At 58.8% G+C, this 26,933-nt stretch overlaps 4 protein-coding genes across 7 annotated transcripts in view; 2 read left to right on the forward strand and 2 right to left on the reverse strand.

The window, feature by feature from the left end:
* The window catches only part of PAOX (polyamine oxidase), a 9,082-nt gene extending 7,041 nt beyond the window's left edge, over positions 1 to 2,041 (forward strand). For 2 of the 3 annotated variants that reach the window (XM_007101178.4, XM_024121515.3), the window contains exon 7: positions 1,651 to 2,041. In XM_007101178.4, coding sequence (XP_007101240.2) covers positions 1,651 to 1,854 — 204 coding nt within the window. In that variant the 3' untranslated portion in view covers positions 1,855 to 2,041. Of the gene's footprint in view, positions 1 to 439; positions 759 to 1,650 lie in introns of those variants that run through there. The other variant, XM_055081319.1, reaches the window with a different exon arrangement.
* A 2,451-nt stretch (positions 2,042 to 4,492) lies between these two features.
* Positions 4,493 to 19,245, forward strand: MTG1 (mitochondrial ribosome associated GTPase 1). Of its 2 annotated transcripts, none has more exons than XM_024121520.3 (11): positions 4,493 to 4,680; positions 5,739 to 5,803; positions 8,275 to 8,379; positions 10,319 to 10,399; positions 10,894 to 10,950; positions 11,167 to 11,257; positions 12,511 to 12,572; positions 12,957 to 13,053; positions 13,365 to 13,446; positions 18,412 to 18,502; positions 18,758 to 19,245. In XM_024121520.3, exons 1-11 carry the CDS (start codon positions 4,569 to 4,571, stop codon positions 18,842 to 18,844), a joined length of 930 nt encoding a protein of 309 aa, XP_023977288.1. In that variant the 5' UTR covers positions 4,493 to 4,568; the 3' UTR covers positions 18,845 to 19,245. The 2 variants fall into 2 exon arrangements, with proteins under 2 accessions (XP_023977288.1, XP_023977287.1); XM_024121519.3 differs by having other exon boundaries at positions 4,497 to 4,680; positions 18,412 to 18,524.
* A 2,664-nt stretch (positions 19,246 to 21,909) lies between these two features.
* SPRN (shadow of prion protein) lies at positions 21,910 to 22,356 on the reverse strand. Its single transcript, XM_024121575.1, has one exon. The coding sequence runs from the start codon at positions 22,354 to 22,356 to the stop codon at positions 21,910 to 21,912; it is 447 nt and encodes a 148-aa protein (XP_023977343.1).
* Positions 22,357 to 23,804: 1,448 nt separating this feature from the next.
* Positions 23,805 to 25,386, reverse strand: LOC102977765 (olfactory receptor 6-like). The gene is given in 4 exon segments (XM_024121509.2): positions 23,805 to 23,866; positions 23,869 to 24,318; positions 24,321 to 25,077; positions 25,189 to 25,386. Coding segments are annotated over 4 exon segments (1,467 nt in total).
* Positions 25,387 to 26,933: the final 1,547 nt, after the last annotated feature.

The raw sequence follows: 26,933 nt of genomic DNA on the forward strand, positions 1-26,933 counted from the left end.
TCCATGGCTCACGGGCCCAGCCGCCCCGCGGCATGTGGGATCTTCCCGGACCGGGGCACGAACCCGCGTCCCCTGCATCGACAGGCGGACTCTCAACCACTGCGCCACCAGGGAAGCCAGTGCTACCACTTTTTACAAAACATCTAATTGTGTAAAACTTTAAATGTTACAAAGGTTGGCAGAACCTTTGGGTTCCTGTCTCCAGCTTCACAGCTGTCTGTTCCTGGTGTCTCACTGCCCTGGCCTCACCCATGCCTGTTACTAGGCATGTCCCCCAGGTGATGTCATTTTATTTGCAGATATTTCAGTGTGCGTCTCTAAAAGATCAAGCACACAGCACTGTTATCACACTTAAAAATTCACAATAATTGCTCCACATCATGCAACATTCTGTGTTCAGTTTTCTAAGTGCCTTTTTTTTTTTTGGCTGCGCCTCGAGGCACGTGGGATCTTAGTTCCCCGACCAGGGATCGAACCTGCGCCCCCTGCACTGGAAGCGTGAAGTCTTAACCACTGGACCACCAGGGAAGTCCCTCTAAGTGCTCTTTGATTTTTCAGTTTTAAGAATTACTGATTGAATTCTGACCATGGCACATAAAGCTTTAGCTTTCTTGCACTCATCTGCCCACCCAGCCCTCAGACCTCTCCCCACCCTTCAAGGTGTGATGCAGTAATTTTGCTAAGACTGCTATTCACTGTTCACACATCCTGTTTGCCGTGGGCACTCTCCACACCTGAGCTGGCGAGGGTGCCTTGGTTTCTTTTCCAGCGGTGGAAACAACCACTTCTCTGGGCCTATGGATTCTGTAGGTGGGCACCGTGGGACGGTTGTTTCTGCCCCACGACATCTGGGGTCTCAGCTGGGAAGATGACGGGCTTGGGGTGACTCAGGGCTGGGGCCGGGGTCATCTGAGGCTGCTTCTCTCACGTCTGCCCTGAGCATGCCTGGGGCGCTGGCTGGAGCACCTGGCCCAGGCCTCCCCGTGCGGCTTGGGCTTCCTCACAGAGTGGTGGCTGTCACGCTGCCCTGTGGCTGCCTGGGGCTCCAGCGCTGGCCTTCCGGGGAGGGGCAGCTGCTTCGCTCCAGTGACGGAGCTGGGAAGTCAGGAAGCACCACTCCTGCCACACCTGCTGGACAAAGTGGTCAGGAGCCCGCCCAGATTCAAGGGGCCGGACGCAGACCGCACCTCCTATGGGAGGGGTGTCCAAGGATTTACCGCCGTGTAAAAGCCCCACGTTGGGTGTAAATGCTAGTTGGAGAGCCACGTCCCTTAGGGTTTTGAAGAGGTTCTCCAGTGTTGCTGCTGGAAGCCTGAGGCCGTTCTGATGCCTTTCTTCCCTGTGTCACCTGGTTTTCAAGTCTCTGAGGAAGTTTGAACGAGCAAGAAGCCCCGCGAGCCCAGCGGTGCAGCCCTCTGGCACATATTTACTCATCTGGGATGCTCTCGAATTATCTCATCATGTTTTTTTTTTTCCTTTTTCTTTTTCTGGATTTCTGGTTGGATGGTGGGCTTCTGAGTTGGCCCTTGAATTTTCTTATCTTCTTCCTGTTGATTTCCGTCTTTTTGGTTTTTCGCTGTGTTTGGGGAGGAGCGTGTGAGGCTTGTGGCCGACCCCTGGCACCCACCCTAAGCCCACCCTTCTTTGCAGCTCCAGGTCCTGTTTGCAGGGGAAGCCACACACCGGACGTTTTATTCCACCACGCACGGGGCTCTGCTGTCCGGCTGGAGGGAGGCTGACCGGCTCATCGCTCTGTGGGATTCGCAGGCACAGCGGCCTGAGCCCGGCTCTGAGCTCGGCTCTGCTCCCGGGGTTCCCGGGTCCCCGAGAGGCTGGCCCCACCCTTTCCTTTGATGGACAGGGTTCAGTCGGGCTTGGGATTTGGGATGTTAATGTCACTGGGGTCAGCTCCCTCCTTTCCCAAGTCGCTGGAGTCCAGCCAGGGCTGAGCTTGAGCGGAGCACGAAGTCTTCCTGGAGAAGGGAGATGCGGGATGCTGCTGCCGATGCGGTTGGAAGAACATAAAGTGTGTAACAGCGTCCTTTGTCCAGAGTCATCCTTATGCCTCGGAGCTGCAGCATGGGTTGCTCTGTCCTCGTCATGCCCCGGGCTCCGGTCACTGCAGGGCCCTGTGCCCCCAGCACGTGGCCCGCCTACCCCGGCCACCCTGGACCCTGGGTGTGTTCACGGGTCCCTGAACTCTCGTTGCTGGCGGCAGCAGAGCCAGTGGACCTCCCCGTTGTTCAGGCACTGGCTGCCCTACGGTCTGGGCGAGGGCCAGCGAGTGTGAGACAGGAGTGCGCGGGGGAGGGGGCGCCCTGTTCTGACCCAAGGGCCCAGGGCTTTCTGGAGGAGGTGAACAGTGAGGCCTGAAGGGTGCAGAGGAGTGGGTGCCCTGGGCGGCGCTGGGGTGCGCGTGTGAGGGTGCCCTGGGTGGCGCTGGGATAAATGTGGGGGGCGTGTCGGGGGCCTGGGTGCTGTGCTCAGCTTCTCCCATCTTCCCTCGCTGCATCCTCTGAGCCCCAGGGAATGGGCTGCACGGCTCCCATCTCACAGCTGAGGAAAGGACAGAAGCCTCAGGTGAGGGTGGCAATGGCCAGTCTCACGGCTGCCACGGCAGAGCTTGCGCGTCTTTCCAGGACCGTCCCGGGGAGGCGGTGCGGCTGGAGGCTAGCCTGTGGAGGGAGGCGCAGGAGCTGCAGAGGCCGGGACTCCATGTGGCAGGCATGGGGCCCACTGGCCTGGCACCCACCGGCCTGGTGCCCACCTCGAGGGTAGTGGCTGCTGACCCTCCTCAGACCTTGGGCTGCAGGGTGTGTCCTGCTTCGGGTTGGGGCCCTGGCTCCCTGGAGGAGCATATGCGTGCCTGGAGAACTGCCTCTGGGCTTCTCTTCAGCCCCAAGTGGCCAGGCTCTGGGCCATGGTGCCAGACTCGCCCTCCGCCCTCCAGCCTGGCACCTTCTTGTCGACTTCTCATCTTGGGCCAAATCGCCCTCCCGGGGACCTCCCTCTGCCTCCGGAGGTCTGTCTGTGTGTCCACTGCTTTGGGTCCCTGGAGTTGCCTCACTTGCGGCACCTGCCTGTCAGACAGCTGTGAGAGAAATCTGGGCTTCAGGAGGGTTTTTGTTTTCGTTCTTTGGTCCTAGGGCCGTGGAAGAACACAGCGTGCATCAGCCACAGAGTTCTGTGTGGTTGACGTCTCAGGTTTCATGCGTCTGGGTGCAGGACTCAGGCTGTCTGGGCTGGCTCAGGAGGGCTGCTGGGACGCCTGGCTGGAGGCCCAGGTGGTCTCAGTCAGCCACCTGGAGGGCTTGTCTCAGCCCCAGGAACCATTAGCCCTGAGTATTAGGAGGTTTAAGGCCATCAAGATGACAGTAATGATATCTTTGTGCTGAGAATCTGAGCATCTTTGGAGTTTCAGGAGATTGTTTAAAAAATTCCATTAGGGCTTCCCTGGTGGCGCAGTGGTTAAGAATCCGCCCGCCAATGCAGGGGACATGGGTTCGAGCCCTGGTCCGGGAAGATCCCACATGCCACAGAGCAACTAAACCTGTGCGCCACAACTACTGAGCTTGCGCTCTAGAGCCCGCGAGCCACAACTACTGAGCCCATGTGCCACAACTACTGAAGCCCACACGCCTAGAACCCGTGCTCCACAACAACAGAAGCCACCGTAATGAGAGGCCCATGCACCGCAATGAAGAGTAGTCCCCGCTCACCGCAACTAGAGAAAGCCCACGTGCAGCAACGAAGACCCAACGCAGACAAAAAAAAAAAAAAAAAAAAAAATTTCCATTAGCGTCATACTCTTGTAACTCGAAGTGCAGTGAGTAGTTGCTCAGACTTGAGATATAAAGTTAAGATCTGGTGGCCTAGTGGTTAGGACTCTGGGCTTCCACTGCCATGTCCCAGGTTCAACCCCTGATTGCACAACTGAGATCCTGCAAGCCATGAGGCGCGGCCAAAAAAAAAAAAAAGGTTAAACTCTGACTACATTTATACAGAGTATTGGAACAGTGAAGGGAATTTTGAGGCTCTTTGTACTAATAGGTTTAATTTAGCAGAACTGAAGTCAGTTTTTGCAAAGGGTTTTTTTGTTACATTAAAATCCAGAGTACTTAGGAAAGGATGTTACAGTTCTAAGTTAAATTTTAAATATCTGAAAAATTTTGACCAAGTTTGTAAAAAGGGACCAAACTGACAGTGGACTGCTAAATTTTGTTACTTATGCTCAGGATACGCTTAGGAAGAACCAGGATTTTTTTTTTTTTTCAGGATTTTTTAATTTAATGAATTACTAAACTCTGGACCCCGATAACCCCCCGGGACTGCGTGGGTCCGCCCCTGGCTCGGAGCCACGCCCCTGGCGCATAGCCCCGCCCACAGCCCCGCCCTCGAGCCTCCGCCCCCTCTCGGAGTCCGCCGCTAGAGGCAGAGTCGTGCGCGCACGCGCGGGCCGCGCTGCGGAAGCTTGGAGCGTCGGAACCCTTGTGCGGGTCGCGGGCCCGGCGGAGAAGTCCGCTGATGGAGCGGTCCGCGGCGCTGCGCGGCGCTCGGGACGCGGCGCCATGAGGCTCACCGCCCGCGCGCTGTGCGGCGCCGCCCGGGCCGCCTGGCGGGAGAGCTTCCCCCTAGACGGCCGCGACGTGGCGCGCTGGTTCCCGGGCCACATGGCCAAGGGTGAGTAAGGCGGGACGCGGCGGGGCCCGCGCTGTTTACCCGGCTCTTCGCGGGTCGCCCGCCAGCGGGGAGGGCGAGGGTCGCAAGGCCTTTCTGCCACTCGGTCCCGAAGCCTCAGTTTACGAGTCTGCTTTGGAGAAGAGAAACTCTTGACGTTACTTTGGAGACTAGATGAGGTAGGGGTAGGAAAGCACTTTCCAAGTTGTATTCAGCTATTCAGTCACCTCAAAACCTTTGAGACGTAGATCGAGTTTGTTGTCTCTGCCGAAACCTCTCTGGGAGTTTCTTACTGTTTATTTGTCAAAGTTTGGCCCCAAGAAGACATGGAGGACGGGTCCAGCCCTTCCCCGTGTGACGGATTGCCACGCGCCCCTGCGCCCGGCCCCGTTGGCGCCTGCTCTGCCGGGCTCGGTGACGGGTGCTCCGCGCGTCGGTGCTCGGGAGGGACGGGGCGCCCGCGGGGGGCGGCATGTGGGGTGAGGTGAGATGTCTGAGGATGTGCGTAAGTGACAGGGCTTGGCTGTGGGAGGGGAGGCTGAGGAGCGGTGTCACTGCTGAGCTGCCGGAAGAGGAGCATTGTTGCTTTTGTTGTGTGTGGCGTTCCTAGTTCGGGGTGAGTTCAGTGCCTTGTGTGTGCGTCGTCCAGGGTGAGTGGCTGAGGTTGGTACCTACACCATCGTCATCGCCACACAGTATTGAGGGCCCCGTGAGTCAGTTAGTCAGTATTTCTCTGCTTTATAGATCAAGACCCATAGAGGTTAAATATTCCACCTAGAGTCGCCCACTTATGGAAGTGGTGTAGACGGATGGGCTCTGACCTCACCCTGTGATGTGCAGGTGTCCCTCAGGCAGGGACCTGAGCTTTTCTCTCCTCAGCCACCAGGGTTGAATTTGAAGGAGACACAGTTATTGTTTAATAGAGCAGTGCACTCAGATGTATTCATTTTAGGTTGTTTATGATGGTGTGTCATTCTTGACAGTTCAGCTTAAATCTTCTACCTCTCTTAAAAGGCCATGGACCCCTTTCTTCCCTGAAGCGTCCTTCCTCTGTTTTCCAGGGCTGAAGAAGATGCAGAGCAGCCTAAAGCTGGTGGACTGTATCATCGAGGTCCATGATGCCCGGATATCCTTTTGTGGTTGTGACATTGTGACTTATAATAAGCATTACATACTTGGTCTTTGTCCTGGTTCTGGCACAGAGCTGCTGAAAGTCTTGGAATTTCCTAAGTGAGGAGCTTGTTAAGGTGTCTTTTGTTGTGTTAATGAGGTGATTTTGGAAAAGACCCTAAGTCACCTAAGGTGGGGAGCTGGTTGCTGGGGGAACCAACCTTGATATGGGAGCGATAGAACTTTCAGTCCTACCCTCTGACCTTACGGAAAGGAGAGGGGCTGGAGATTGAGTTCAGTCACCCAAGGCCAATGATTCATTCTGTCCTACCTGTGTAATGAAGCCGCTGTAAAAACCCAAAAGGTTGAGGGGTGGGCTGGGGACAGCTTCTGGGTTGGAGAGTGTGTGGAGTTGCAGGCATAGTGGCATAGAGAGGGAATGGAAGCTCCGGGTCCCTTCCCCATCCCTCGCCCTATACATGTCTTCCATCTGGCTATCCAGAGTTATGTCTTCTTATAATAAGTCTGATCTAGTAAGTAAAATGTTTCTCTTAATTCCTTGAGCCAATCTAGCAGACTAATATTGCTAGAACCCAAGGAGGGGGTCGTGGGAACCCTCCTTCCATAGCCCGTTGGTCAGACAGCCTGTTGGTTGTCAGCAGGTGACAACCTCGACTTGCGATTGGTGTCTGAAGTGGGGGGTGGTAGCAGTCCTGAGCCCTTAACCTGTGGGGTCTGATGTCATCTCCAGGTAGACAGTGGCAGAATTGAGTTGAATAGTAGGACACCCAGCTGGTGGTGGTGGAGAATTGCGTGGTGGCGAGGGACGCCCCCCAAGCCCATTGGCATTGGGTGCAGAATTGTAGTGGAGGGGAGACCCTCCTGGGTCGGGCAGCGCTCGCGACAGCAGGAAGCATTCCTGGCTTGCTCCCTTGTTTCCGTCTACCTCCTCTGGTCCCTGCTCTGGGCTGGTCAGCACCACCGTGGTCAGCAGCGCCCCCTGTCATAATTATTGGCATTTGAAACAGTGGTTCTCAGTCCTCGTTACGCACGAGAATTCCCCCAGGAGGCTTTTGAAAATACCGATATCTGGGCCCCTTTACAGGCCAGTGAATCAGAATCTCTGGTGTGGGGCCCAGAAAGCTCCCCTTTGATAAGCAGGTGGCATCATTTCTCTCAGACCTCTGCCCGGCGCGCCCAGGCCTTCCAACCCAGTCCAGGTGGGATATGAAACCTCCATTAAAACGTTCCTGCCAACCAGACTTTTCTTGCTATACTTGAGGCGTGGATTGGCAAGATGTAACCATCTCGCTCAGTGATGAGTATACTTTTCAGAGCCTGCTTTTGTTGTACTCATTTGAGCCGTGTTTAGATTCTCCTTGTACGGCGAAGGTGTTGGCTTGAGAGTCATTGCCATCTCTAGGGTGGAGGGCGAGGGACTGTTTTCTCTGTTTCAGAGGCCTGTGGGAATTTCTCTACCGTAGGCTCAATGTATCAGTTTGTACACTACCTCATGCCAGTCAAAAGGGCTTACTGGCAATTATATGTCTGATTATTGAAAAACAATGAAACCTGCCCTTACTGCTCTGTGTGCTGTGATGAGAGGCCACCTCTGCTCTTTTAGTCTCTAGACGTTCTGATTTCTCCTCCAGGTTGGCTCCGTGAGGGAGTCTGGAGGCTTTCAGCTCTATGAATTAGCACAGGCTTGGTTAACCTCTGAGGGAAGAGGGCTGTTTACGGAAAGTCCCTTTGTTGTGTGGGTGAGGACACAGCACTTGACTGGGTGCCTGGACCCAGGGCACGTCGAGGCCTTGGCCTCGTAGTAGACAAGCACCAGGTAGGGGCCGAGTGCTCATGAGATGAAGACACAGACAGACCTCCCTCCTGCCTGGGTCCGTGTCACAGGAGGTGGCACTTGACAGTGAGTGCCAAGCGCCCCTGGCTGAGGGAAGGGCCTGCCCATGGCAGCAAGGAGGCAGGTTCACTGGAGGTCTCCATGGCAACTCCAGAGGGTGGCAGCGGTGGGTGACGGTGGTGGGTGCTGGTGGGGGTCTGACATATACTACTCAGGACTCTGGGAGGTACTTGTTTTTGAGCCATCAGATCATTTTGGCAACCGAACAATGGTCTAGTCGTAAAACCTTCCAGTGAGCTTTGTTTTTTGTTTTTGCCACCGTCGTTCCTGTTTGAGAAGCCACGTGAGAGCCACCGCCCTCTCTGTGCTCTGCCTCTTGTCCACAGGAAGTGGCGAGGGGCCTGCAGTGGCCCCGTGGCCCTGGCGGGGCAGGCAGGGCTGGGGGTTGGTCTCGGTGGGAGGCTGGGAGGCTGGGCTGGCCCGAGCTCGCTTGCTCCCAGACCGGGCTTTCTCCGCTCTGTCCCTTCTGAAGGTTTCCTTTCGAAGGTGGGTCCAGTCTGCGTAACAAGACAAGGCGAAGTACATTAATTGGCTGGTAAAGCTTTGAAGGAATTTTGCCTTAATTTTGCCACATCCCACTTTCAGGCCGAAACCCTCTGTTTCAGGAGACCCTTGGGCTTAAGCCTCACTTGCTCGTCCTCAACAAGATGGACCTGGCGGATCTGAAGGAGCAGCAGGTAATGCCCTGCAGGGCCTTCAGCGTGAGGGCCCCTGGGTCGGACTGGATCACTGGGCGGACATGGTGTCGGTCCGGCTTTAGCAAACTACGGGCCCGCCGGCTTTAGCAGACTACCCTTTGTTTAATTCATGATCCAAGTGATCGAAGCGTGCGCCTCCTATAGCAGGTGGCTGGGAGGCGCGGCCGAGCTGAGTGCCCCATGTGGTGGCCGCTGGACCCGCGAGGCTGTGAGCACGTGGGTCGTGGTTGCTGCTGTGAGGCGACGTCCACGTTTTATTTCACTTTCATTCGCTAACGTTTCTGTTGCTTCATGAGGTGAGTGGCCGTCCCCTGGACAGCGCTGGCCTGGAGGCCTCCTGGTGGCTGCGTTTGCCCCTGGTGTCCTCGCTGGCCAGCCCCACGGCCTCCCAGACCCCCGGCTGACCTGTGGGCTGCCTGCTGCCCACCGAGTGATCTGGAAGCTGGAAGGCGGGAGGCCCAAGCAGCTAGGGGATTTCCCTGAGCCCCGCGGGCCGGGGATACAGTGACCGGGCCGGGGGTATGTTTCCCCTTGTCCCTGAGTAAGAGAAACGTGAAGATTCAGGAAATGTTACTTGTGACGTGTTCTTCTCTGCTTTTCTTGCTGTTATCAAATCCTTTGTAAAGAGTAGGTGTCAGAATCTTGAAATCAAGCCAGTTGTTTTCTTTTGTGGAGCTTTTCCTTTCTCAGCAGCAAGAACATGTTCCCGGTTTCTTAGTTGGCTGTGGTACATTGGGTTATTGAAACCCCTGCCACGGGCCTGTAGCACCCGGTTTCCAGGGAAACGCAAGTGCTGAAGCCACGGGTTCTTCGTTCGTTGAGAACCCGAGTGGAAGACGTTGCCCATCAGGACCCTGCCCCTGCCGTGCAGGCCGCGCACCTGCTCGCTGAAGTCCCTCCTGCCTTGCACGCTCCGCCCTGAGAACAACCCCACGGGTTTCACTGCGGGGACAGTGGTGGTCACTTGTGATCACAAGTTTTCAGTTGCTTTTCTTAGCTGAGACTTGGGTCTTATCATCCATCAATTGCCCCTGCTCCCAGATGCTAATTTTTGCGGGGTGCTGGGCACATTAGGTGGCCTGAGAAGGGGACACGGGGGTGGGGGGGTCTCACCTGCAGGAGGCGGCTGGAGTGTTGCCCCTCCTCTCAGGTGCTGCGGCCAAGGGCTTGGGGAGGAGAGGAGAGGAGAAGCCCCCAGGGTGGCCCCTCCGTGTCTGCCTCTGTGGAGTGGGTGGCAGCGTCCCGTGCACATTTGTACACTTGAAGCGCAGCTTCACATATGTCTTTGTGATGGCCTGACCTTAATCTGCGTCCTCATAAGAAGTAAAATAAATGAGTAAAACTAACTGAATTAATGAATGATTTTTTTGTTCCTTTAAGTAAATCAGTAGCTGATCAAACAGTGCAAAATACTGGTTTTCAAACATGAGCCATATGCTGCTTTTGCTTCATGTTACGGCCAGTAAGTTCATATTAACCGCAGTTTACTTTGGGGCTTTTAAAGTATTCCTTGTACTTTGTAATTGGATTGGGTTCAAACCTTAGTTTAAGTGGAGCTCGTGCGGAAGCTCGTTAGGAGGAGCGGGAGTGATGGTGTGACTAAACGGGGACCAGCACTGAGCAATTCCAGTGCTGGGAGTGACTTGGAATAACCTGGTTTGGCCTCCTCTCCCTGTGTCCTCACATGGGGCCAGCCGCCCAGGGCAACCCCGGGGCCAGGCTGCCCTCCTTGGACGTCTCCTCAGGCAGCCTGTCCCTGGTGCTACGTTGCCCCCTGTGCGGCCCAGTGGGCCCAGCCTCCTCCCCGAGTCCCCGGCCGCCGTGGCTCTGGGCTGGCGAGCAGATCTCGGACTTTAGCGTGTGATACTGCCCATGTCTTCATTTAGTGTTTAAAATGGAAACGTCTTATCTCTTTCAGAAAATTATACAACACTTAGAAGGAGAAGGCCTAAAAAATGTCATTTTTACCAACTGTGTGAAGGATGAAAATATCAAGCAGGTGGGTTTTTTTTTCTGTTTTGTGCTCTAATGCTTCTGCTTAAATACGTTGAAGAAATGCCACGGATGATTTTGGGCTTCTGTAAGAAGCAGAGTGTTGGAGACGACCCGTAATTGCTCGGGTTCTGGGTGCGCTCATCTCCCGGCGCCGAGGGCAGCGCGGGCCTGGACAGGCTGGTGGTGGGAAGGAGCAGCGCCGGGCTGCAGGACGTGCTCCAGGCCCAAGTGCCTGCCTTCCCAGGTGTATCTGAGAATTCCACCGCTGACGTGCGTCTTGTCAGCAGGTGCTGGCAGTCACAGCCGTTGCCCCACGGGGTCTGTCCTGCTGGTTCCTGGTGGAGGGACGAGGTGGGGCACAGGCGACCCGCGCCCCCGCCCACCGTAGCGCAGCCTGAATCTTGACGTGTTCGGTCCCGAGCTGTCCGGTGCTGGGCGCTGGAGAAGCTAAGGGTGGCCAGTTCCCCCAGGAAGGTACCCGTGGTCTGTTCCTTGCAGATAATCCCGATGGTCACGGAGTTGGTTGGGAGCAGCTACCGCTATCACCGAGGAGAGGTTGGTGGTGGGCCAGTGCCAGCTGTGGGATGTCCCTCCAGCTGGGGAGCCCCAGACCCAGCTGCTGAGCACAGCTTGGGGAGCCCCCTGTCCCCCGGGTCTCAGCAGGCGGGTGGGCAGGGCCGGTGCAGTGACTGTCCTTCCTGTTAAGCTGGCCTGGGCGTGTGTGGGTCCGGGGGGTCGGTGGGCCCCTGATCCCTGCTCTTGCTCCTGCAGAACCTGGAGTACTGCATCATGGTGATTGGGGTCCCCAACGTGGGCAAGTCGTCGCTCATCAACTCCCTGCGGAGGAAGCACCTCAGGAAAGGTAGCTCCCTGGGGCAGCCGCTGATTCTCGTGCTGGGATGACATTTCAGAGCCCAAGACCCCAGCTTGTCAGGGGGTCTTTTTCCACCAGGAGGACCCAGCTGACAGCCTGGCGTGCAGTCAGCTGGTGAGACACAGTCATTCCCTTATACATTTTATACTTCATTCGCTTTCTCTCTTCAAAATTAAATGCTTAATTATAGTGTTTAATATATGCGATGACTTTTCTAAATGTTGGTAATCTTGTCCTTTCATTTATCTGTCTCTGACCCACTGTGCTCAAGATGGATAGGATACGTGGGGTGAGACGTCAGGCCGGGACCTGGGGAGGAGGAGCCCCAGGCCTGTGTCCTTGTCCCACGCCTCTCAACTTTTGAGACCAAGTCTGCACGAGCATGTCCTTCGGGAACCACCCCAAAGCCCGAACAGTGCCAGACCGTCATCTCAGGCTGTTTCGCTGCCAACTGGAGAGCTGTTATAGTCAGCTGTTGTTTTGTATATTTTTCTTTAGTTGTGGCTTTAAAAAACATCATTGGCGTTAAGTACGTTAAGTGCTGTGTGACCATCACACCCTCTATTTCCAGATTTTTCCATCATCTCAAGTGGAAACTCTAGACATAAATGGTAACCACCCTCCTGAGCTCCTGGGAACCTCTGGTCTACTTTCTGTCATGTGGATTTGATAGCTCCGGTGCCACATAACTGGAATCACAGGATTTGACCTGTGTCAGGCTTATTTCACGGAGCCTAACTCTACAGGGTCCATCCATGTTGTAGCGTGATTCATAATTTCCTTCCTTTTTTGGGCTGAATAATACTCTGTGGTGTGGACGGACCACATTTCGTTTATCCATCCGTGTGCCGACGGATGCATGTGTCCCTTTGCTCTTGTGTTGATTCAGCAGAGGGTGCAGAGTCTGCTTGGGACACACCCTGAGCTGGGCCCCAGGGCAGCCAGTGTTCAGAGCACAGGCGGCCTCTTGGTCAGGAGGGGCCCCACCGACAGGCTGCTCTGGGCGGTGCGGGGGCCGATGCGTGGGACCCGGTCTTGCAGGGAGGAAGGTGATGGCGGCGGGCAGCTCCGGTCCAGATGTCACGGCCGTCGCTCAGCAGGTGCTGGGCCACCCCCAGGGCCGGCAGGCAGTTCTCTCCTGGCGTTAGGGGCCCTCCAGGTCTCCACGTGTGTCGTTGCTCATTCTGTAGCTTACCTGCCTGTGTGTTTAACAGACACCGTCACCCTCTTTTATCCTGCAGGAAAAGCCACCAGGGTGGGCGGCGAGCCTGGGATCACCAGAGCTGTGATGTCCAGGATTCAGGTAGGGGCCCTCGGCCGCCGGGCCTCCACCGCCCCTTCCCTCTGCTTTGTCCGCCAAGCGCTGCCCTGGTCCTCACACCAAGCCTGGGGGAGGGCACAGGTGCCACCGCGTCTCACAGATGAGGAAACCTGCCCGAGGGCACACAGGGTCAGGGCAGAGCCCGTCCTCCTGGGAGGAAGGCAGCTGCTGGGCTCCTGCTCTTATTCGTTCTCCACGTCACGCGGGAGTGGCATCCTGTGGGGTAGCTGAGAGCTGGTGGCAGTGACGACACTGGCGGGCAGGTTCCGGGGCCTCCTCAAGCCTCTGGGACCCAGCAGAGGGCCTGGCAGGAGGGGCTGCTTGAGGCTTCTCGAGCGGCTGGCCGACTGCCCTCTGTGCCCACAGGTGTGTGAGCGGCCGCTGATGTTCCTGCTGGACACCCCCGGGGTGCTGGCTCCTCGGATCCAAAGCGTGGAGACGGGCCTGAAGCTGGCCTTGTGTGGTGAGCCAGCCCCCCGCAACAGGCCCCCAGACCCCCAGGCCCCCAGGCTGGGCGCCTTGTGCCAGCCTTGGCCTGGCTGCCGCAGAGATGTCCAGAGCTGTGGTGCAGGACGTCTCGGGCAGCGTGTGTGGTCCTGGCTCACAGGTGACACACTCTGCACCCTCTGACCCCACCAGTCTTCCTGGCCTGCCCTGGAGGGGGCGCCCTCCTCCCGTTTAACAGGTGGCGCGGGGCTGGTGGGGGCAGGTCAGGCCATGGCTTGGCCTCCTCAGTGGCACGTGTGCACGCTCACCCTTGCTGCCTGTTCCCAGGAACCGTGCTGGACCACCTGGTGGGTGAGGAGACCCTGGCTGACTACCTTCTGTACACCCTCAACAGGCACCAGCTCTTGGGGTGAGTGTGGGAAGGCGGGCCCTTCCTCTCCCATCCCAGCCAAACGTGACTGAGAAAACAGCACCATTAAAGTACTGTTGGCAGACAGTCTGCAGTCATTTAAAGTGTACAGTTTAATAGACGTGTGAAACCGGCAGCAGGGGGAGGCCCGCATACCACAAAAAAAAAAAAAAAAAAAAAAAAGTACTGTTGGCAGACAGTCTGCAGTCATTTAAAGTGTACAGTTTAATAGACGTGTGAAATCGTTCCACAGTCCAGAAACCCCCCCAATTCTTATGCGGCTTTGTAGCCCCTCCTCCCCGCCCCTTCCTGCCCCATCTGCTTTCCATCACCTTCTAGAATCTCTTGAGTGGAGCCACATGGTGCGGACTCCCTGCTCAGCCCCGTCGTCTCGGGATTCATCCGTGTTCTAACACTGGTCACCACCGGGAGGTTTCATTGTGCAGACATCTGGTCGGTTTGTTCTCACTGCTGAGGACGGTGTGAGCGCCGGTGTCCCGTGGGGCCCCAGAGCTGCCCTTTATCACCGGGGTCCCCAACCCCCAGGGGATCCGGTACCGGTCTGTGGCCTGTTAGGAACCGGGCCGCGCGGCGGGAGGTGAGCGGCGCGTGAGCGAGTGAAGCTTCGTCTGTCGCTCCCCGTCGCTCGCGTTACCGCCCGAGCCATCCCACCCCCCCCACCAACCCCATCCGTGGAAAAACTGTCTTCCACGAAACCGGTCCCTGGTGCCAAAAAGGTTGGGGACTGCTGCTTTATCACCTTGAGGACATCAGTCACAGGTTATTGACTGTCCCCAAAGAACCAGCTTTTGGTTTCATTGACTTTCTCTGTTCTCTTTCTCTCTGATTGCTGTTGGTTGATTGCTGTTCGGTCCCTGTTCCTTCCTTGTTTCCATGTTCCTGACTCTCTTGCTGTTTGTGCTGCCCGTGGGGAGACGGGCTCTCCTGCCACCGCCTGGGCTGCTCTCTTCCCCGCTGTCCTGGCAGCAGCTGCTTCATGAGTTTCCAGGCTCCGTTGTCGGGGGCAGAAACCTTCAGGAGGCCATTGGGTTCTCCTGGTGATTTGAGGACGTGACCCCCTTTATCTTTCAAGAGAGTCTCTGTGTGCTCATCTTTCCTGTAGCTTTACTTTGAGCTTGTGTGTCTTTACTTTTAAAATGTGTTTATTGGCTGCTTATAGTTGGGCCTTGCTCTTTACCCAGTCTGACCGTTTCTGCTTTTATTTTAGGTATTTAGACCATTTACATCTGATGTAATCACTGATGTTAGGTTTACATCTGTCATCTTGCCATTTGTCCCAACTATTCTTTGTTCTTTTTTTCCTCTCTCTCTGGCCTTTTTTATGATTCCCCTTTGTCAGCTTGCTACCTGTAACTTTGGTGGAGGTTGCTTTAGGGTTTGTAGAACATTTTTCGGTGGTGTTAATGTCGAGTGCGGTGTGAGGGCCTTTCCACTCTCCTCATCCTCACCTCTGGGCCGGTCTTGTCACATGTTTTGCTTTTATGTAGCAGACATGCTGCCGAGCTTTGTTTATACACAGATGTAAAGTGAAGACTCAATCTTGGCAGTTTACTCTGAGCCTCGCCAGTCACAGCTCCTTGTCTGTGTGTGGACCTGCCCTCCCTCTGGGGCCATCTTCCTGTCCGAGGATTTCCTGTGATGCTCATGGTGATGCAGGTTGCTGTTTGTCCGAAGATGTGTTCACTGCACCTTTGTTTGTTTGTTTGTTTGTTTGTTTGTTTAGCTTTACTTTGAGCTTGTGTGTCTTTACTTTTAAAATGTGTTTATTGGCTGCTTATAGTTGGGCCTTGCTCTTTACCCAGTCTGACCGTTTCTGCTTTTATTTTAGGTATTTAGACCATTTACATCTGATGTAATCACTGATGTTAGGTTTACATCTGTCATCTTGCCATTTGTCCCAACTATTCTTTGTTCTTTTTTTCCTCTCTCTCTGGCCTTTTTTATGATTCCCCTTTGTCAGCTTGCTACCTGTAACTTTGGTGGAGGTTGCTTTAGGGTTTGTAGAACATTTTTCGGTGGTGTTAATGTCGAGTGCGGTGTGAGGGCCTTTCCACTCTCCTCATCCTCACCTCTGGGCCGGTCTTGTCACATGTTTTGCTTTTATGTAGCAGACATGCTGCCGAGCTTTGTTTATACACAGATGTAAAGTGAAGACTCAATCTTGGCAGTTTACTCTGAGCCTCGCCAGTCACAGCTCCTTGTCTGTGTGTGGACCTGCCCTCCCTCTGGGGCCATCTTCCTGTCCGAGGATTTCCTGTGATGCTCATGGTGATGCAGGTTGCTGTTTGTCCGAAGATGTGTTCACTGCACCTTTGTTTGTTTGTTTGTTTGTTTGTTTTTGCGGTACGCCGGCCTCTCACTGCTGTGGCCTCTCCCGTTGTGGAGCACAGGCTCCGGACACGCAGGCCCAGCGGCCATGGTTCACGGGCCCAGCCACTCCGTGGCATGTGGGATCTTCCTGGACCAGGGCACGAACCCGCATCCCCTGCATCGGCAGGCAGACTCCCAACCACTGCGCTACCAGGGAAGCCCCTCACCTTAGTTTTTGAAGGGCGTTTGCCCTGCATGTAGAATTCTAGATGGACAGATTTCCTCAGTCCCGCAGAGTGGCTCTTGTTTCTGATGAGAAATCTGTCTGTCTGTCTTTGTTCTCTGTATACATGACCCTCTGGCTGCTGTTAAGATTTCTCTCTTTTTTTTTTTTTTTTTTGTGGTACGCGGGCCTCTCACTGCTGTGGCCTCTCCCGTTGCGGAGCGCAGGCTCCGGACGCGCAGGCTCAGCAGCCGTGGCTCACGGGCCCAGCCGCCCTGCGGCACGTGGGATCTTCCCGGACCGGGACACGAACCCGTGTCCCCTGCATCGGCAGGCGGACTCTCAACCACTGTGCCACCAGGGAAGCCCAAGATTTCTCTTTATCAAGTTTTTGAGCAATTTGTGACGCTGGGCCTTGGTGTAGTTTTCTTCATGTTTCTTGTGCTTTTAGTTCCTTGAGGTCTTGCATCTGTGATTGTGTAGTTTGTATCACATTCGGATGATTTCTGGCCATTCTTCTTCTCTCCCAGGACTCCACTACCCAGGCACTGGCCGCAGGTGCCGCCGGCTCAGCAGTGCTGGGTCTCCAGTTCCCTCACCCTCTCTTCTGCAGAATCTGATCTGCTTTAATCCCCTGAGTGTGTGTTTCATAGTGCTTTCCTCTAGATACTCAATTTGGATCATTTATTTTTTTTTTACTATCTTCTGTGTGTTTTCTTAACTTTGTAACCACAGGGAATGCGGTTCTAACAATGTCTCTGTGAATTCTAACATCTGGGGCAGTTTCAGGTACCTGGTTTTCTCCTTGTAATGGCTCTGTTTTCCTGCTATGTGTGCCTGACAGCTTTTGATGGGGGCAGGCACGTGAACCTGACCTTTTTGGTGACAGGTGTCTTTATGTTCCTGTTCTGGGACCATTATTTGGAGAGAGTTTGGTCCTTTCGGGTCTTCCTTTTATGGGTTGTCAGGTGGGCCTGGAACAGTTCCCAGGGTGCTCCGCGCCCCGCCCCCCCCGGCCCCGGCCCGTGGATCTTGGGGTTTCCGTCTGTTCCTGGCTCCGAGCAGGCTGGCTGCTCCCCTCCTGCCCTCCTGGGTGGTTCTTCCTGGCCTCTGGCCTTGGGAGGCTTTCTCTGCTGACCATCTGAGGGTGGCTCTTGGCCAGTTTCCCGAGTCCTCTCCCCGGGCAGCTGTGCCCTGTCTGACTCGCCTGCAGCCGGGAGCTGCCCTGGTCCCCAGCGCCGTCTCTCCACTCCGGGCTCTCCGGGGCCCTCCCTGCGCTCCTCCTTCCCGTAGATACACTCTTCGTGGCCTGATGTCCGGTGCCTTGGAAACCATTGTTTTGTGAATTTTTGGTTGTTTCTTCCTTTTTTGTTATTTCAGATGGCGAGTAGACCCAGTCCCTGTTACCCCATTTGCATGGAAGTAGAATTTGACATATGTGTTTTTTTTGGCTTTTTTTGTTTGTTTGTTTTTTGGCTGCACGTGGCTAAGCATGTGGGATCTTGCTTCCCCAGTCAGGGATTGAACCCGTGCCCCCTGCACTGGAAGCATGGAGTCTTAACCACTGGACCGCCAGGGAAGTCCTGGAAGTAGAATTTGAAATGTCATGTTTTGCTTGATGTTCGAGGCATTCAGTTTGGACCTCCGCTGTCCTCGGTGTTTCTGGGAAGTGTGACAGCTGACTTCCTGCGGGTGGCAGGTCTTGGGCGTGTGTGGGTGGGAGTTTTCCTTGCCTTCGGTCTCTTGGGGACAGAGGGGTCCATGCAGCTGCTGCTCTGGGAAGTTTGATTTTGGACGCACATTTCTCAGGATTGTCGTCCCCGAGACCGGCTCCGATGCTCACGTGGGGTCCCGGCGCAAGGCCTGAGGCCCGTCCGGCCTCCCCCACTCTGCAGCTGCAGTTCGCATCCCAGCCCTGCCCGCCCGGCGGGCGGTGAGGGGGAGGGGCCAGGGCAGGTGCTGGTCCAGGGGTCCTGGCTCCGGGGCTCAGGGAGGCACGTGTCCGTGGAAGACACTGTTCTCCTTTGGCCACTCAGCCTCTGATGTGCCGCGCCCGTCCCGTGCTGGCTCTTCCCCCCGGGCCCAGAGCACGAGTCAGTGGGGAAAACCGCCGTCCGTCTCCGGCCAGCCGCCTGGAGGCACCAGTGCAGCCTCGGCAGCAAACTGAGGGTGTGCCAGTGGCCGGGCTGCTATCGTGGGACCCGGGCCAGCTCAGGGCCAGGGGATGACACCGCTGGGAGCAGCAGCCTTTCTGGCCGCCGCGCCCAGGGCCCTGGTGGGGGAGCAGGTCTCGGGCAGCTGGTCGTGGCCACGCGGAAGGCGGGTGTCGGTGAGGCCCCCAGGTCTGCATGGTGGTCACCTGCGCGCACGAGGGTCATTGGTGGAGCTGCTGACCGTCGCCCTGTGTGCAGGTACGTGCAGCACTACGGCCTGGGAGAGGCCTGCGACGACGTCGCCAGCGTGCTAAAGCGTGTGGCCGTGAAGCTGAGGAAGACCCAGAAGGTGAAGGTGCTGACGGGCACTGGTGAGACCTGGTGGCCGCAGGCTGGGCTCGCGGGGCGGAGCGTCTGGGGGGAGGGGCTCTTGGTCCAGGCTCGGGGCAGGGTGTGCGGGGCGGCCCACCCCTCTTCCCGCGGCTTTTGGAGGCTCCAGCTTCCCGAATGTGCAGCGCAGGCGCCCACCTGAACGGGCCTGAGGTGGGTGGGCTAGAGCTCCTGAGTGGGGCTCCATCCTTACTGGGCCCTGCTGCTTCCCCAGGTGATGTCAACGTTGTCCAGCCCAACTACCCTGCGGCCGCCCGAGACTTCCTGCGAGCCTTCCGTGGCGGGGTGCTGGGCCCCGTGATGCTGGACCGGGACCTCTTGCAGGGCCCCCCTGCGGCGGAGCCCTGAGCTAGTCCAGCGGGAGGGCCTCGCGGCCCTGCCCTTGGCTCCACGGCCAGGGGGTGGACGCCCGGGAGTCCCCTGTCCACAGGCTCCTTGCTGGTCACTGTGTACCCCCCGCTCTCTGCTCTAGGAAGGAGGCCGTGCCCTCCTGCTGCTCTACAGCCTAGCCCCTGGTTACAGGGGACTGAGCCTGCCTGGGTGTGGACATCAGGGCAGTGGACGTCCCTGGGGCCCTGGCCTGGGGAGGAAACTCACTCATGTTCAGTATCTCTTAAATATTCTCTTGAGGAGAAGCTGGTGTTTTCTCAGAAGGAGTTGAAAGTGTAATCTGTAATTTTAAAATTAAAAGGCCTGTCTCTGTGGTTGGCCCTTGCGTTGTGCACTTGTGCAGCCCCTTGGGCCCCTCACCAAGGAAAAACGGAACGTGAACCATTTAGTACCCAAGGCTCTTGTGTAAGATTCCCGACACGGAGTCCTGGGTCCTGCCATAAGAAACAGTCTCATTGGCAGCAGAGTGTTTATTTCACTACTAAAACGTGCACACACACGGACAAGAGGTCCCAAGTAGCCGTGGCAGAACCCAAGGACCGCCTGTCCCCTCGGTGGCCGGGGCCGCTCTGCTCGCAGCCCAGCCGCACACAGGCCGGTGTGGTCAGCGGAGACCCCGGGCCTCCCCACCGCCTCCGAGCACCCGCCAGCCAACGAGACAGCAGGACTTTCTCCCGGAGGCGGCGCCCGGCAGTGTTGTGATCGCACCTGAAGGGGCGCGGGAACACGCCCACCAGCTTGCATTCTGGAGAGGCCGGAGGGGGGAAGCGCAGTGGGGGCGGGGTAGGCTGCACCTGGTCAGCAGCCCCGGCCCTTCTGTGTCCGGTGGTGGCGCGACCCCCTTCCTGTAGGCGCCCCTCTAGGTCCTGCCGCCCCGTGTGGCTGCCCCACACCCAGCACACCTGCCAAGGCTCCAGAGACACCCACCGGCCTCCTGCCGGAACCCTGACCCGTAGGGGTGGGAAGCATTCAGAGACTCGCGGCTGTGCCAGACGCCAGATGCCCCTGGAGTCGGGCTGGTGTGTGGAACAGCTTGACGAGCGTGGTGTTTCCATCACGTCCCGAGTGTGCTGGCGGCTCACGCTGCAGAGGCACGTGAAGGTCTGGGCCAGCCACAGCCCAGGTCCGGGTGGGTCTCTGAGGCTGAGCACGGCCTGGCCGGGCCCATCAGGGAGAACTGAGTCAACCAAGGGGCCGCCCGACGGGTCCCCCTGTTCAAGATTTTCAAACGGTCACGCTGCCTCTGAGGCCCCGGCCAGGGCTTGGCCACGACCTGTTGGTCTTTGGGAGCATCGAGCTTGGTTTGGGAGGACGGAGGGCATCTGGGCGCCACACCCGAGAATGCTGGCAGTGGGGACACAGGAGGCTGCAGGGAGCTGCGTGCTGCAGCGGAGCGCCTGGGTCTCTGGAGGAAAGTGCTTGGTCCAGGTCCCGCGGATAATCCGGAGACCTTCACTGTAACCAGAGCCGAGTGCCAGCTGTGGGAGAGCAGAGGTGGCACGGCTCCTGCGACATGCTGGTCTTGGCACTGGCGTCCATCAGCTGAGTCCAAAGGCCCTGCAGCCCAGGGGCGGGCGAGGGCAGATTCTGGAGGCAGCCCTGCCGGGGAGGCTCCTGCTGAGCACAGGAGAGCCTGAGCAGGAAGCCAGACCCCGGAGCCGTCCTGAGGGACAAGAGGCTGTTCAAGCCAGAGGACATGTGAAGGAGCTGGGGCCCCAGGCTGAGCTCATGGCCAGTGGACCAGGCTGGCGGCTTGAGGGAAAGGCACCTGAGAGGTGAAAGGCTGGCCTTCTGCGTGGCTGTTGGGTGCCAGCGGCAAACCCTTGTCAGGACGCGCCCTGTGGTTTCTTCAGAGGCCGCTCTGGCCTCGTTCTGACAGCCCTCGGGGTGTGGAGGAAGCTCAGCTTCTCCTGGGCTTTCTTCTGCTGGACAGGTGCCCTCACGTCTGGTGGTACTTGCTGAGCGCTGGGCCCTGCCTTGTGGCCATGCCGGCCGTGGGTCTGACTGGAGCCCCGGTTCCTCCGGTCCACCTCGCCCTCAGCTTCCGTCCCCGAGTACCGGCGGGGCTCTTATCCCGGAACGTGGACCTGGAGCTCAGAGCGAATGGAAAATTCTTGAAGTTTAAACAGATTTTTTTTTTCTTCCAAAGTAGGTCCAAGAAGAGTTATGTGACTTGTTTCAAGTCAGAGCAAAGTGGCTTTAAGGGAGCCCCTGGCGGCGGGTCTCGCAAAGCGTCTGCCCAGAGGGGGACATGGGCCCTGGGCCCGAGGGCAGGGGCAAGGCGTGGGCAGTTCCTGTGGGCGAGGGTATCGTGGGAGCCATCTGGAGAACCACGGGGCCACGTCTGGGCTCACTAATCCACAGATGTGGCCCCCTTCCTTTCTGGACAGGCAGCAGCACACTACAGCCTGCGAGGGAAACCTCGTCTCCCCCAGATCCTCAAGTCCTTTGGTCCACTGGGGCTGTTTCTGGGGGGGAGGCCACCACATCCTCAGGGCTGTGGCAGAGCCAGCCCAGCCTGAGGGCCCACCTCTCTGCCTGGTGGTCAGCACTGTCCACACCTCTCAAGTGTCCAGGTGGGGTCAGGGGAGCTGGAGTGGCCTGCACAGCTTGTAGAGCGGTGGGCAGCTGGCCAGGATGGTGCAGGAACCTCAGGACACCTGCCTTTCTGGCTGGGGAGTACCCTAACTTCCAGGTGGCAGGCAGGGCATCCTGGAGCTGATGGGCCGCTGGTCCCCTGGTAGGTTGGGAGGCGCGGAGGCTGGGGAGGGGATCGGGCAGGAGGGGGAACAGGAGGTGCCTCTGGGTCACAGGAGGAGAGGCTGCTGGACTGTCGGCGGTTGGCCACGCAGCTCCTCTGGGCTCAGAGGCCTTGGGCAGTGGAGGCAAGGGGCGCTCAGTGCCGGGCAGCCTCTGCGGTGGCCCGCGGGGCGGGCGCGGGCTGGGGGCAGGTGTGGCCCCCGAGCCCAGCCCGGCCTAGGGCCGCAGCAGCCCCAGGGCGCCTAGGGCGCCGCCCAGCAGCAGGCACAGGTGAGGGTCGCCCGTGGGCCCCGCGCCCGAAGTCCACGCCCGGTAGCTGTAGACGCTTCGCTTCGTTCCGTTGCCGCCGGGTGCGCCGTCCTCGTCGTCCTCCGGGCCATGCTCCCCGGGCCCCACGGCCCTCCTCCAGCTCGAGCCCGCCGCCAGGCCCGCGGCTGCCCCCGCCGCTGCCCCCGCCGCCGCGCCCGCGGCCACGCGCAGCGAGGAGCCGGCGTAGCGGGGCGCAGGCCTCACGCGCACCCTCGAGGCCCCACGCGCGCCCCCGCGCAGCCCGCCCCGGGCGCTGCCGCGAGCCCCGCCACGGCCACCCTTGGCCGCGCCGCTGTCGCAGAGGAAGGTGGCCGCTAGCAGCAGAGCCCAGCACGCGGCGGCAGTCCAGTTCATCTTCGTGGAGCAAACCCTGCGGGAGGACGGAGGAAGGGACCTCAGCTTCTGCGAGGCCCAGGGCGCCCGGGGCCTGGGGACAGGGGCTCAGCATTTGGTGGTACATGGGGCCCCAGCACCTTGGAGCACTACCCGCCCAGGCTGGCGTGGGCTGAGAGGAGGAGGTTTTAATGCCTGAGGATTAGGGACTCAGGCCTGGGGAGGGCGTGGGCTCTTGTTCAGTAACTGGGAAGGGGCGGCACGGGGTGAGAGGGTTCAGCACCTGCGGGTTATTCTGTGCTTGGGGGGGTGGTGGAGTAGGGGCAAAGAATGGGCGGTGGTGAGCACCCTCCGGTGGACGGGGGGCGCTCAGGCCTGGGGAGGGGGCTCCGTATTCTGGGCTGCTCTGGAAGGACCGACTCCGGCCTCCAGGGCTCGGCAGGACCAGAGGCCACCCTGGGGTCTCAGGGACCGAGGGCCCCCAAGGAACCAGATCGGGGTCTGGAGAAGGGACCAACGGTGAGACTCGGCCCGGCCCTCCCAGCCCCTTCCGGGGCTGCGCGGGGCCAGAGCCGCTTCGGGCCTCGTGGGCTGGTCACACTGTGCGGACCCCGCCCCACCGCCGCAGGCCCGGACCCAGCTTAGGGTCGCCTCCCACCCTCTTCTGCCTCGCGCTCCCCCCTCCCCCCACCGCCCGGCTCAGCTGCTGGGCCGGGGCACCGGGACGCGAGCACCTGCCGGCGGCTCCACCCTCCGCCCGGGCCCTGTCGGCCCCTCGCTGCGTCGTCATTTCTAGCCCGGCGGGCGCCAGGCCCAGCCTCCCGGTGCGCGCCCCCATTCCGCCGCCCGGCCTTACCAGCCACGGGCCTCGCTCGGAACCGCGGCGGCCGCTCCAGGGACCGCTGCCGAGCGGGAAGGAAGGAGCTGCGGCGGAGACTGCACGGGGCGCCGAGCGCCGAGCGCCGAGCGCGGAGCCTGGCTTTTGCGTGAGGCCTCCGCCCTAGGCTTGGGGGTGGGCAGACGCGGAGGCGCATCCCCCGGGAGACGGAAGGGAGGAGATAAAGACAGGCGCTCGGAAGCGCAGCCCCTCTCGCTGCCCAGCACCCCGTCCTAGCGGCCCCCCCCGCCCCCTGTCCTGTCTCTCGACAGGACCGTCCTTCCAGGAGTGGGGGAAAGCCAGAGATTGACTGGGTTACAGGTGGTCAGGGGAGTGTCGGTGGAGGGGACCTTCCTGGAGCTCTAGTGAGCTCGTCCTGGGCCGAGGAGCTGTCCCCTGACCAGGTGCTGAAGCTCCCTGTGAGAGGCGGCTGGAGCCTCTGGAGTTTCCCACTGTGCTCCCGTCTCAGGGTGGGGGGGCGGAGCTTGCTGGCTGCGCTAGTGGGAGAGCGCCATGGCCTGCCTGGTGTGGGCTGGTGGCTCTGAGCAGATGACGGGGGACGGGTTTGAAGTTCCTCCCCCTGCAGCTGGTGCTAGGAGGGGCCAGGGGCCTGGTGGAGTTTGGCCAGGGCCTCCCTGATGCCATGGTTCTGCAGCAGTAGATGTTGGGGTTGAGCCGTGGGGTCACAACCAAGTAGATCACGGACACCAGCTTGTTGAAGTCGAAGGAGATGACGGCGTGAGGCCAGGCGTACATGAAGATGGTGGTGGTGTAGAAGATGGCCACCAGCGCCAGGTGGGAAGCACAGGTGGAGTAGGCCTTCTGGCAGCCGGACCCTCCTGGAATGCTCAGCACCTTGGCCACGATGTGGGCACAGGAGACCACCACGGTCACTGGCAGGAAGGTCGCGAGCACAGCCAGGGCTGCCACGAAGTCCAGCACTTCGATGGTGATGGTGCCGGAGCAGCAGAGCTGCAGCCCGGGTGAGATGTCATAGGAGAAGTGATTGAGGACGTTGGGGCCGCAGAGCCTGAGGCAGGAGGTGAGAGCCATGGACACAAAGGAGACCAGGAAGCCACCCAGCCAGGCGCTGAGGGCTAGACTCAGCAGAGCCTCGAGTCCATGATGGCTGGCTGGTGCAGCAGGTGGCAGATGGCTAGGAACCGGTCACAGGCCATGGTGGCCAGGAGGAAGCACTCAGGGGAGCCAAGGGAGAGGAAGAGGAACAGCTGGGTGAGGCAGCCTGAGAAGGAGATGGTCCTCGCCGAGACTAGGAGGCCAGTCCGCAGCTTGGGGATGGTGACCGAGGTGTAGAGGGTCTCCAGCACTGACAGGTTGGCCAGGAAGTAGTACACGGGTGTGTGCCGTGGACGGCTGGCTTTCATGGTCACCACGATGGCCAGGCTCTCCAGGAGAGTCACCATGTAGATCGTGAAGAATGACCCAAGCAGCAGCCCCTGAAGGTGGCACAGCTCAGGGAAGCCCAGCAGGATGACATCTGTCACCAAGGTCTCAGTGGAGTTGGTGGAGTTTCTCAGAGCCTTCCCTGGCGGGGGGGGGTCACTTCTGAGTACCCTGGACAGCGGAGAGATGCAGGTGTGATGTGTGCTGGGCAGGGGGCCGGGTCGTGAGAGCTGCATGGGGGCACTGTAACCCTTCTCAAAGCTGCTGCAGCACTGACTTCCTCTCAGCCCAGCACGCACCTCGCCCTGAGCTAACACCTGGCAAGGGGGCCTCGGCGCCTGCACACCAGTGCGCGCAGATACACCTCTTACCTCCACACTCATGTGGATGCTCTCAGGTGCGTACTGTTCCCTGTCCCAGCGCCAGGTACACGGACAGGCGTGGGAGTGCGTGTGCCCATGCACACACACACACACACACACACACACACACAGGTGCATGTGTGCACAGAGCAGGAGAGAAGACCCATTCTGCCTGCCTGATGTGCCATCTGAGGCTGCGTGTCTGGGCACTTCCCTGGCCTCCTCCACGCGGGCCCCCAGGGACTGCCGCTCCATGCTGCTCTCTGGCCAGGGCCCCTCGCGCCTCAGGAAGGACACCACTTCCATCAGATGGCCAGCCGGCTCTCCAGGGGTGAGCAAAACCTGGGCCAGAGGTTTGCAGGGCTCGGGGGTGTGGGGGTGGAGGGTGTGGAGGGTGGGAGGGTTCATCCCGACTTTGGTGTCCCCACGTGACTCTCCTTGAAGCAGCCTGAGGTCTTTAACCTGTGTTTTCTGAGCATCAAAGTGGCCTTTGGGGGATGGTGGAATCGGTCCACTCAGAGCCTTTCAAGGGCCGCGGAGTTTGGGACTTTCGTGCCAGGATGCCCAGGAGTTGGGTGTCCGACGGATGGGCGAGCGGCAGGGAGGTGTGGCGGGCTGGGGCGGAGCCGGGCAGTGCTCCCCACTGGTGGGTGAGGGGCTCCTGGGGCTTCAGCTCCTCTTCAGCCCCTCCCCCACTCTGCGAGGTCGGGGTCTGTCCAGCAGGACCAGGGGGCGCGCTGGAGGTGGAGGGTGATTCCTGCCGGCATGTGTACTTCTTGGGCGACCCTCAGCCGGTTCCTCCTACATTGACCTTCGCTGAGCCGGGACTGAGCTGGTGGCTGCTCTTGGCTCACCTTGAAGGGGCTCGGAGACCCCCACTGATAGCGCCCGGTGCCCAGCCCCGTGAGGAGGGGCTGCAGGAGGGCTCAGAGCTGGTGGGGGGGTGCAGGGGGGACTGAGGACTGTGACCCAATCCCTGGCGATGTGAGACCCATCAGCGATGTGGAGGAAGAGGCTGGGCCTGAGAAGGGGCTGCAGAACCGGGGTTGGTGGGCCAGCCTGGACACGGGGCATCAGGGCTGGGGGCTCCAGGAGCCCGTGCCCTGCTGTCTATGCCGTGCAACTTGGTGACAGGTGTTGGGGGCACCCGGAAGGTGCTGCCCTCGTAGCACCCCCAGGCCCTTTGCCTCAAGACCAAGGTCACTGCCAACCCACCCTACCCCTCCCCTCGCAGAAGGTCTCCAGGGAGGGTCTAGGGGAAGTGCCGCATCTCACTGGGTCCTGCTGCCTCAGGGCCCACGTGGCTTTTATGTGGCTCGTTAGAGGCCTTGCCCCCCAGCCCTGTCTTCTGGAGGACGCACCGCAGCGGGACTCTCAGAGCAATTTGCAGGGTCCATGGAGGGACCGTGAGGGTGGAATATGACATAAGGGGTGGGGGGCTTCCCGCCTTCCCCACGGGACAAGTAGAGCCTGGCCTGTGACCTGCCCTCCAGGTGCCCTGGCCCTGGTGATGCTTGAGACCGGCTCCCAGTCTCAAGGCCCTTCCCTGAGGTCCAAAGGGGAAGGGCGGCTTCCCGATAGCACTCGTTTTATTGCCTCTCCATGCAGAGCATTTATTTATTCGTTTGTATAAAATAAGGTAAGGGACTCTTGTAAACCTGCTCTCCACTCAAGACCCACACAGCGGCTAATAAGTGACCTTAGTTCCGCCCGTCTGCCACCCTCCTTCCCTCTCAGAGGGGCCACTCACGGGGGTTCCCCTGCTGCCTAAAGCATTTGAATTATAGATATCACATTGCTTAGTTTTGCTTGTATTCAAACGTCATAACAAAGGGTATCATGCTACATGCTGTCTTCTGGGTCTTGCTTTTTTTTTCTGGGTCTTGCTAAGATTCTTACCCTTTTTGGTAGCTGTGCTGCATTCATTCTGACACCTGTGCAGTAACATTCTATCG

Source organism: Physeter macrocephalus, chromosome 20 (genome assembly GCF_002837175.3).
Source record: "Physeter macrocephalus isolate SW-GA chromosome 20, ASM283717v5, whole genome shotgun sequence".
In the NCBI taxonomy this organism is placed as follows: domain Eukaryota; kingdom Metazoa; phylum Chordata; class Mammalia; order Artiodactyla; family Physeteridae; genus Physeter; species Physeter macrocephalus.

What these genes read in the sequence shown, in the direction of transcription:
- MTG1 (XM_024121519.3), top strand. Translation starts at nt 4,569, where the DNA reads ATGAGGCTCACCGCCCGCGCGCTGTGCGGCGCCGCCCGGGCCGCCTGG. An exon ending in AGGATGAAAATATCAAGCAG is followed by an intron (nt 10,400 to 10,893) that starts GTGGGTTTTTTT and finishes TGTTCCTTGCAG; the next exon opens with ATAATCCCGATGGTCACGGA. An exon ending in CCTGAAGCTGGCCTTGTGTG is followed by an intron (nt 13,054 to 13,364) that starts GTGAGCCAGCCC and finishes GCCTGTTCCCAG; the next exon opens with GAACCGTGCTGGACCACCTG.
- SPRN (XM_024121575.1), bottom strand. Translation starts at nt 22,356, where the DNA reads ATGAACTGGACTGCCGCCGCGTGCTGGGCTCTGCTGCTAGCGGCCACC.